The sequence below is a fragment of the Tamandua tetradactyla genome, chromosome 24 (genome assembly GCF_023851605.1).
Source record: "Tamandua tetradactyla isolate mTamTet1 chromosome 24, mTamTet1.pri, whole genome shotgun sequence".
Lineage (NCBI taxonomy): Eukaryota > Metazoa > Chordata > Mammalia > Pilosa > Myrmecophagidae > Tamandua > Tamandua tetradactyla.
This window is the reverse complement of record NC_135350.1, coordinates 38,666,415-38,677,482: the sequence shown is the minus strand read 5'-3', so window position 1 is coordinate 38,677,482 and position 11,068 is coordinate 38,666,415. Positions and strand designations below refer to the sequence as shown.

The 11,068-nt window shown below is 37.5% G+C and overlaps 1 protein-coding gene across 1 annotated transcript in view; it reads right to left on the bottom strand.

The window, feature by feature from the left end:
• Positions 1-368: 368 nt before the first annotated feature.
• The window catches only part of ABCG2 (ATP binding cassette subfamily G member 2 (JR blood group)), a 43,702-nt gene continuing 33,002 nt past the window's right edge, over positions 369-11,068 (bottom strand). The window contains 7 exon segments of the mRNA XM_077142888.1: positions 369-535; positions 538-581; positions 2,195-2,277; positions 3,202-3,291; positions 5,663-5,817; positions 9,763-9,887; positions 10,084-10,173. Coding sequence (XP_076999003.1) covers positions 447-535; positions 538-581; positions 2,195-2,277; positions 3,202-3,291; positions 5,663-5,817; positions 9,763-9,887; positions 10,084-10,173 — 676 coding nt within the window. The 3' untranslated portion in view covers positions 369-446.

Below are 11,068 nucleotides of genomic sequence, written 5' to 3'. Positions count from 1 at the left end.
ACTGCATTTATCTACTATTTTCTAAATAATGACAGATCATAGATTCATATAATATCAAAGCTAGAGGGTTACAGACCCATCTATTTGGTTTAAAGATGAGGAAAGAAAACTGATGTCAGAGATATAAACGACCTGTCAAGAGTTTCCAGGATTCAGATCTCATTTTCTAGGTCAATAAATTATACTAGATTTCTTCCCCATGGTTTGACCAGATGAACAAATATGCAATGCATACTATCATTAGTTGATGATTTGGTGTCTTTCATGTATAATCCCATTCTCTCTGATTTCTATGAATATTTCTGTTGAAAATACTTTGTTGTCAAACAACAACATAATGGCAACCAAATGATGAAAACATCAATGAATACTTAAAATAAAACAAAGTGCTTCTCTTTATTGACAGATAAATCATGGTAAGTTAAAGGGAAATTTATGAAAATTTTTTAAGAAATAACAATTTTAGATAGGCAATTGTGAGGAAAATAATAATCATGCATGCCAAGGCCACATGATTCTTCCATAGACCCCAAGGCGATAGATCGATGCCCTGGTTCATCAGATATTCTTCTCCAGTACATCTGAAATTCAACAGAAAAGAAATATGGCTTTATTTATAGCATCTGTCAAGTTTTCCTCAATATATTTACTGATCCTTAAAGAGGCCTATAGATTGACCAAGTCTTTATAATTATACCCTCAAATGTAAGAGTTAACAGTCATTGAATGATTGCAATTTTGCTAAATAACTTGCATAAATAGTTTTGCTAATCTCTAAAACAATCCAATGGGAATAGGTATTACTACACATATTTAAAAGATGAAGGAACAAAGGTTTAAAGATTTTGCCACGTTTATGGACTCACACTTTAAACCAAATTTCTGGTCTTCCCAGATTCAATGATTTCCATATCTATAGTGCTGCCCTCTTCAAGGACAGAAACATATATCAAGTAATTTTTCACTTACTCTCAATGGGGAAAACCTCAGCTTTAACAGATGGCATCTATGGTCCTTGAAAAGATCATCAAAGCTCTTCATAGAAGGCATTACTCACAAAACAGAAAGAATTCTAAAACCAGGAAAAGGGATGAACAAGTATTTCCTGCCAAACTCATCCTCTCTCAACCTTTGCACCAGGACTATAAAAAGCATTGCTGATACTCAGGTACAGGCCATTATGGGGAGGTGGCAATTACCAGGTTTAACCTTAAGTATTAGCTGGAGAACAGCAGGGATGAAGTTGCTCTGCCACAAATTTAGAAAAATACCTGGCATTAAAAAATAACAGATCCAGCCATATTACCTGGTACTGTTTTGTGTGACTTTTGAAATGTAGCTGTTTCAAAAACATCTGGTAGCCCTTCTTTCCTGAAAGAGCAGCTTCTTCATCTTATGAAAATAAAACTCTATTTTACGTTACCATGGAGCCTAACGTCTCCACCACTTTTCCCACTTTTCCTGTCCCCTTCTTCCTGACTAGCTAGTTGGCAGTGACTATGTTACAAAATCAAATCCAGATCAAACATAAAGGGAGCAGGCATAGTGACATTATACAAAAATAGTACTTCCTCCTCGCTTTACTGAAATAGTGTTTTTTTAGAGGACACATCCTTCAACAGGGAGTATACCAACTCAGTTTAAAAACAACATACAAAAAGGCCATGCAGGCTCCGATTTCAGGAGTCTTCCAAATGCATTTGAAGCAGAGGCAAGTGCCAAGATCTTGGCAGGGAGCTTTTCACACTCTTTACGCTACTGCTGCCCTTTTAGCTCTTACTACTGGCATGGGGTGGGGCTCACAGGTAACCATGTAAAGTTCAGATATTTTTCAGCCTTTGCTAAAATATCAAAGCAGCTCTTATTTCAAACCCCAAAGTTCTGAAAAATGGAAACTCAGTCCTACACTCAAACATGAAAACAGTCTTTCTTTTTAAGGCTCAAATCAAAAACAATAAGCAACATGAAAGAAACATTTCTTCAACCTAAATATAATTTTGACTGTGGTAAAATTCAGTTTTCGTATAGCACTTTCATATGTATCAGTGTAAAGCAAATCTCTTTATGGATAAGAAGCTTTGGCTTAGAGAAGTCTACTGCCACTGGAAGGACTCACACCAGCCCTGAGCCCTGTTTCCTATCTACACCATGCTACAACAGTAAGCAAATCCATTGACATTTAATGCAAACTTACATTGCAAAAGTGCAGGTATTGTTTGATGTTGCATTGAAACCTGGGCAGAAGTTTAGTCCCAAAAATTCATTATGCTGCAAAGCCTGTAACAAGATAGGTTGGGGGCGAGGAGGGGGGCAAGAGGAGGGTTGTTTTAAATTTCATGTAATTTCCAAAGAATTATCACAACCATTGCCTTTTGAGTTTAATCTCTATTGTTACTTCTAAAGATAACCTAAATTTCACATTCATAGTCTTTGCCACACCAAAGCAACTAACATTATTTTCCCAGGCAAATAAGGGTCCTACGGTTGGGATTTGGGCTTCTAATACAAAGGAAGCAAAGCATTTGGCCAAGAGGGGAGAACTCTGGCTATATTATGCCACAGCGCTTTCCTTCTTTTCTTCTTCACTTTATAACTCCATAAACACTGTAATTAAAACAATATAGTGGTACTCAATGAATATTGTTTATTTATGGTAATAATCTTTTGTACTTTTGTTCTTTGTTTTCATTAAAACCAGTTGTAATTTTGGGAGTTAGAAACTCAGTTATACTCTATTTACATATTTATTGGATGTTAAATATAATATACTATATAAGAATATAACAAAACTATTTTCTTTGGGCTCAATTAGCTTTCTAAAGCCAATAGCAGCTATGAGCACAAATTGGTCATATTGTTTTTCTTCCAACTTCCCTTTCAATATAAAATCGTGTTTTCTACTCTCCCTTACTCTCATTCATTTTCTTATTGAGCTGCCATGCAACAATATCTCTTTCAGCAATTAGGCCATCTTTCTCTTTTGCTACAAGTTATCTTCCCACCCTTTACCACCTTCAAACAACAACAGGGAGGGTTGATATTCCAGGTGATTATAAAGGTGATCCCCCAGCCTCCTGTTAATGAAGCCAAATAGGAAATCCTTATTCTTTGCACCTAAAAGGAGTTACTGGATGGGAGACTTTCATAGTTCGTGGCCAGGGACCTGAGTCGATGACAATGTCTAGAAGAGGAATCACTTACTGAATAGCCATATCGAGGAATGCTGAGGTACTGAAGCCATGAGAGCCAAGGCACAATGGTTCTGAGATTTACCAACAGCCCTGAAAACATCTAGGAAAAGCAAATGAGCAGAGTGAGAGCTGATAGAGTGACTTCATGAAGCACTGACATAGTACTCTAGTACTACGTAAACACTTCTAAGGGTTTACAAGGTAAATTCTTTCCACTTATCCTGAACACTTACCATACTCTCTTTTATGTATGTACATCGCTATACTATTTATGGTTTTAAAGAAATGAAAATATATCTCCAATGTATATAGTATATATTCAAATATTCCATTTAACTGGAAGAGCCTTCATTGTCAAGGCTACATTCTCACATTCTCTGTAACCATGTTCTAGTTTGCTAGCTGCCAGAATGCAACACACCAGAGGTGGCTTGGCTTTTAATAAAAGGGGATTTATTTCATTAGTTTTTCAGAGGAAAGGCAGCTAACTTTCAACTGACATTCTTTCTTACGTGGGAAGGCACAGGGTGGTCTCTGCTTGGCCTTCTCTCCAGGCCTCTGGGTTCCAACAACTTTTCCTGGGGTGATTTCTTTCTGCATCTCCAAAGGCCTGGGCTGAGCTGCAAGTGCTGAGATGAGGAATGTGAGCTGCTTGGGCTGTGTTACCTTGAGCTCTCTTATTTAAGTCAATTAAGTCAAACATCATTCATTACAGCAGACACGCCTCCTAGCCAACTTCAGATGTAATGAGCAACAGATGAGGTTCATGTACCATTGGCTCATGGCCACAGCAACAGAACTAGGTACCTTCACCTGGCTAAGTTGACAACTGAATCTAACTACCACAAACCACATGCAATAGAAGGTCAGTAAGTGCTGGCTGTGTTAGTGGAGCAACGACTCTACTTTCCCACCAATACATATGGCAATGTAAGAACATGGACCAGACCTAGCCCTAGCATCTATGCTGTTACACTGCAGTAACATTTGTTATTTATATGATGTGCGTTCCATATCTGTATGACTGTAGGAATAATGTGGGATTCAGAACTCGGGTCCAGAACCTGCACCGTGCAACTTAAAGTCCATAATGTGGTGGCGCAGCATAAAACATGGTCAATAACTTCATTTAAAGCTGAAAAAAAGCAGTATTGCGATGGAGATTCCCGAGAAAGACTGCTCCAGCAAGAGACTAACAAGAAAAGGCTGTGAGATTCATAAAACTTCTCTTAACTGGCACTAGGCAGACTGGAATATGTATTACAATGACAATGCTGCTGGTGTGGCTACAAATATTTAGACTTGGCCTTACCAAATGCTTAGAATATAACATAGCATCTTTGTTTTATAACTAATTTTAAAAGTTTTACATACAAACCTTTAAATAATAACAAATGAAACCATCAACTATATCAAACAAATCATTGTATTTAAGGGACACTTGATTTATTAAATGACACTATAGGAACCATAAATAATATTCATCACTTTCTCAATAATGTTTAGTTGGGTAGTTTTCAAACTCAGAGAGGAAGGATTAAACTTTAGAAAGAGCTTTTTTCTTTTTTTGCTAATTATATATCATTTAAAGACACACCTACTGCTACTCTAGCAGAAATGGCATGTGCTTTAAGCAAATAGGGTAAACATTCCTGTTTACTTGGAAAGTATAGTAACTGCTTCCCTTCATCTGTTGATTTCATCCCCATGAGTGCCAAATTTAGGGGCATCTAGGATTAGGTAGGATTGCAACACTAATGAGGGTTAATCATATATAAAAGTTAGAAAAGAAAGAAGTAAAGAAAAAAATTAGAGAGAGGAACAAAGGAAGGGGGGGGGTGGGAGGAAGGAAGGAAGCAAGGAAGGAAGATTACCGAAATATAGAAATACACGGATATAAGAGAATGTCAGGAACCCAGAAAGGCGGTGACCTAATACCATGTGGAGTTTGGTATTCTTAAATATTTGTACAACTCTCCTATTCAAAATACAGGAGGTTGCCACCCATGCCACATACTGTTTTATTTTTCAAGAATCTTAGATTTCCCTTGGAGAGCAGCAGATCCAACCAAACCATTTCTGCTGCTGGTTAAGCAAACATGCAATATCAGCATGAAAGTCAGCTGATAAACCGTCATTTTTATGAGGGAATCTGCTAATCAAAATGTCTCTGCTTTTTAAATTTCGAATTTATCAAGGTTTCACTATGTGTCACCTAATAGTATCTTTCAAAGGCTAGATTGTGACAACATGATAATGAAAGTTACAGAAACTAAATTAGAAAGTAGCAAAATGGAAGGATAAAGGCAAGGAGGAAAGCTGGTACATTCTCTCATATAGTTCATATCTGGTCTTTAAGCATCAAAGAATTCCATTTACAGAATCCGCAAAGCAGGTTTACATGGCAGGTGAATTCAGCAGAAGGCACATGGGGGAAAATTACTTTTCAAAGAAGCACAGTTCCTACTCACCATCATGAACACGAAAGAGATGGTCATGAGCAGCGTTGCTATGGAAACCACGCTCTGCCCTGCTGCTATGGCCAGCCCCATGGAACTAGCTGAATAAGCCACCATTGCAAGGGTAAACATCATGATGAAGAAGGCTTCCACTGTTGGCTTCAATCCTTAGTAAGGAAGAAAAGAGGTTAACTGGCAAGGTCACCATGTACTTTGGGATTGTTTATTGTGCAAACAACACTATAATATTTGTGAAGAAACTAACATCAGAAAGAAAATAAAAAAGCATCCATCATCAAACTATCGTGGGTCATCAATTTCATTTTCCCCTCCATATGTATAACATTTATAAAAATTATCCTACATAACTTCGGGTCAACAATGGCTTCCTGACCAAAACAGGGAAAAGAAGTAACAAAAAGGTATCAGTGGCTGTGAGAGTTCAAATAGAGTCGAGAGACTACTCTTAATGCACACTTTAGCCAGATATTGCGATTTGCCACGGTTTGCCAAACCTCAACCAAAACCATTCCTGCCAACCCTAAAGAACACCTAGGGCTCTATCCAAGATTCTACAAAGGTTCTATGCACTATGATTACTTTCCAGAAACCTACAACTCCCAGATGGGTTCCTAGGCCAGATAAATCCTGAAACCCAGAGGGGCTACGTGCCCCCCAACTAGTTCCAAACCCCATCCCTTATTATCAACAGCCCTTTCCAACATGAAAAATTTTAAATGGGCATAATCCAAATACCCCTAAAGATTAGGAGAAGGATCAAAGAAGAAGGTGGAGGTATAACAAAGAAGATAGGATTTAACATATGAGAATGACTGCTGAATCATATTGATGTATCTTTTAGTCCAGTGTCTTGGAGCAGTTAGAAGGAAAAACCTAAAATTGTTGAATTGTAACCCATACCAAACTCTGAAATCTGTTCTATAACTAATGGTTGCAATGTGTTTTGAAATTAATTGCTTTTGTGTATATATATATATATGTATATATATATATATATATAATTTTTCACAATAAAAAAATAAAGTTATTCTACAGTTTTTTTGTACTTATTTCAGTAGCACTGTTCTATGTACATCTACACCCTTTTACTTGTAATCATTAATCATTAACAATTTCTGAGCGACTGAGATAAAGAGCTACATGCGAACAATTTACCAGAATTCAATCATCTTTTCAAAGGCAGTTTGCCAATCGCATATTCTTTCTATGGGGCCATCAGCACATACACATTGTTCGCTGACTCTGCATTGGGATTATGTGACCTTGCAGTGGTTTTAACTCGGGGTTGGGAGGCGGTGAAGGCCCTCTATAACTCAGGTCTCCCTAGACAAGATCATCAGTAACTGTGGGATTGAGGACTCAGTTAAACTAAGCTTCAAGAACTATATAAACCATAATGGATTAATACTGTGGGTCCAACAATCTGCAGATCTGGAACTACAAGAACACCACTCGGTAGACCAGGGATAGCCATTCTACGTCTAATTCTTTTTTTTAAATATTTTTATTGAGATATCTTCATTCACAGACAGTTCATCCAAAGTACACAATCAATGGGTCACAATATCATCACATAGTTGTGTATTCATCACCATGATCATTTTTTTCATTAAAACATTTTTTTTTGAAGTTCAACTTTTTTATTGTATAGTATAACGTCTATACAAAGCAAAGAAATAAAAAAGCAATAGTTTTCAAAGCACTCTTCAACAAGTGGTTACAGGACAGATTCAAGAGTCTGTCATGGGCTACCTACGATCCTCTCATATCTTTCCTTCTAGCTGCTCCAGAATAGAGGAGGCTAGAGGGCTTAAACACTTTTTTATCATCATACTTGACTTTTTTCCCTTCTTTTTTGTGAACAGTAACATATATACAAAAAAGCTATACATTTCAAAGCACAGCACCACAATTAGTTGTAGAACATATTTCAGACTTTGACATGGGTTACAATTTCACGATTTTAGGTTTTTACTTCTAGCTGCTCTAAGATACTGGAGACTAAAAAAGATATCAATTTAATGATTCAGCATTCATAAGTCCTATTTTCTATGTTTAATTTCACCATCAACTTTGATCTTTCCATACCTCTTTTTGGGGCTGTTTGGGCTATGGCAATTCCAAATTTTTCATATTGTAAGGGTCTGTCACTAATATGGGGTAGGGAGATGGGACTATCTGATGTTCTGGAGAGGCTGGGCTAGGTTTCAGGACTTATCTGGACCAGGGACCCATTTGGAGGTTGTAGGTTTCTGGAAAGTTACTCTAGTGCATGGAACTCTTGTGGAATCTTATATATTGTCCTAGGTGTTCTTTAGGACTGGCTGGAATGGTCCTGGTTGGGGACTGGTAGGTTATGATATGTAGCAAGATCTAACTGAAGCTTGTGTAAAAGCAACCTCCAGAGTAGCCTCTCGACTTTATTTGCACTCTCTCTGCCATTGATACTTGATTAATTACCCTTCTTTTCCCCCTTTTGCTCAGGATGGAATTGTTGATCCCATGGTGCCAGGTCTGGATTCATCCCTGGGAATCCTCTACCATTTTGCCAGGGAGATTTTCACCCTGAATGTCATGTCCCATGTAGGGGGGAGGACAATGATATCATTGCAGAGCTGGGCTGAGAGAGACTGAGGCCACATCTGAGCAACAGAACAGGTCCTCCAAAAGTAACTCTTAGGCATGCCTAAAGGTAGTCTAAGCTTCTCTGCTACCTACATAAGCTTCACAAGAGTAAGCCTCATGATCGAGGGCATGGCCTATTGATTTGGGTATCCCTACAGTTTGATACAGTATCAGGGGATTCCCTGATGATAAGGTTTAATAATTCCATATTTTTTCCCCATCCCTCAGGGAACTTTGCCAATACTTTTTGATTATCTGCTTAATATATTCTAAGATGTTTCCAGGCATTACAATAATCTATACAGGATTAAATGACCTCTCTCTTATTCTGTGCTTCCTATGTTTCAGTTGTTCAATGAGCTATACAGATTATTGAATTAGATTATGCACTACAGAAAATTTCCGTTCCAGATCAAATAAACCTTTTTTCCATTGGTCTCAAAGAGTATGTGTGGTTCTAAAATATAGACACCGTCTTCTTACCCCTATGTTCTGAATCACTTTAACCCCAACCTGTTCAGCTTCATTCATATCTCTAAATATCAGATTATATATATAAAACAGCCTCTCAAAACCCAGAAATAATAACCATCCCTCCAGACTTACTGTGTCTCTCTAAAAGCTTACAGTTTAGGCCCCTGTTTTCTTATAAGCATTTTCTAAAGGTGACCATATCATTGTTGTTTTTTGTTTCTGACTTATTTTGTCTCACCAACTGTCCCACATGTTCATTCATATCATTGCATGCCTCATGACACTGTTCCTTTTTTGTAGCAGCACAACTTCACTCAAAAGTATACATCATCGTTTGTCAATCTACTCCATCAATGCAGCCTTCAGCCACCTGTCTATGCCTAATTCTTTACGGCACACCTCTCATTTGTAAAAATAGAAGCGTTAGGCTAAATCCTAAAGCCTGTAGGTTTTTTCAAAAATATATTTCTGATATATATATTTCAGGTAAATATATGGAAATTCTGATGCAGTAAACCTGGGGTGAAGCCTGAGTACAATGCCCATATGAATCTGTCTACAGCTACAAGTCAATATTCTTATTAAAACAATAAGCCATCTTTCTCTCATTAAAGAATACAAAACATGTGTGTGTGTGTATGAAGATAAATAATATAAATAGACAGGTATAGGTGATAACTATGATAGCTCCTCTAGCATAGTCTCAAAGAGCTTTATAAAATCATTCCATGTTAGTTCATGACACACAGCATCTTTCAGTAAAATATAGCTCTATAAAAAAAAATCAGATTTTAAAATTAGGCAGGGAAAAGTCTTGACATCAATGCCCACAGTGAAAAGATTTTAAGAGCATACATAACTGGATGATGCTCCCATATCTTATGACTTGATCTATAATTTTGAGAGAAACAAAAAAGGCATGCTTGCAAAAGAAATTGGCTTCACTTCATGCCCAAAACTAAAGCTCATCTTTTTTTTGTCTCGTTACTTACCTAACAAGAAGTATGTAATACAAGTGAATATAATACTCGGTAACAACCTCATGGGTAGTAAATCAGATATCAGTTTTCCAAAGAAATAAGACGATACTCTGTAGTAGCCACTGATGTATTCATGTCTAAACAACAAAAACACATGTCATACATCCTATGGCAGTTTGAAAAGGCACAGAGGTAAGTTTTCAAATTTCAAAGCATACACCAGAAGATGAGATGGCTCGTTGTACATTCTTCTCCTGGATATGGTCAGTTTGGCACACACCCCTGATACTGAATGCCCACCCTGCTCCACTCCCACAACACAAACCTACTCACATAAAGAGCTTTTTCTCGACCACAAAGAGCTCCACAGCTGACACGCTGCCGAAACACTGGTTCGTCGTCAGGAAGAACAGCACGCCAGCTCTGAGATGAGGGAGTTCGAGAGAGGGCAATAAAAACACTGCAGTCAATAAAACATCCTTAGATCTGTTTTTCTAGCTGCAAAATTCTTTCCTCAAATGACATTTATAAAGTTATAGGCAGAAAAGCAAAACATTTCTGGTTAAAATGGACAAGAAAGCATGAGCCCCTCGGATCTTTTTCCACCATCCTCTGTATCTCTTCACAGTGGTACTGCTGGGACCCATAGATCATAAAAATACTATTACCTTGGATTTTTTTGTTTTTAAATATGGAATGCTTCACGAATGATCCTTGCACAGGGGCCATGCTACTGTACGACTAGAGTAAGAGTGAACCCAATAAAGCCTGCAAAAATTAAAAACTCTACTAAGCAGCTTTTGTTTTTTTTTTTTTTTTTTTGCATGCATGGTCAGGCACCAGGAATTGAACCAGGGTTTCCAGCATGGCAGGGGAGAACTCTGCCTGCTGAGCCAACGTCGCACCACCTGGCAGTTTTGTTTTAAATGGAGATGAGTAAGGAGGAAAGTAAGGCATTTGGTAGAAAAACAAAAATAATAGGAAAACTTCAGTTAGTATCTTATTATGTATACTCAGCACACAACAATCGGCAGAGTTTTAATATTACCCTGATACTTCCTATGTAGTTTCTGAAGTGCCCAAAAGGAAAATGAAGTAATGCTTATAGAGAAAGAATTGTGTACCTGAAAGAAAAGGAAGACTATTTAATGCTTATCTCTCAGTAAATAAATTTGAGTTTTGAAAAGGAAAGTGCTCAGTTAATCTACACTTTGATAGATATACGGGTTTTATAAAAGTATGCCAACATCCCTGAAATGGATGGCTTTCCTTCATAGCTCAATTTCATTGATGATGTGAGTTGAAACGGAAAAGGAGA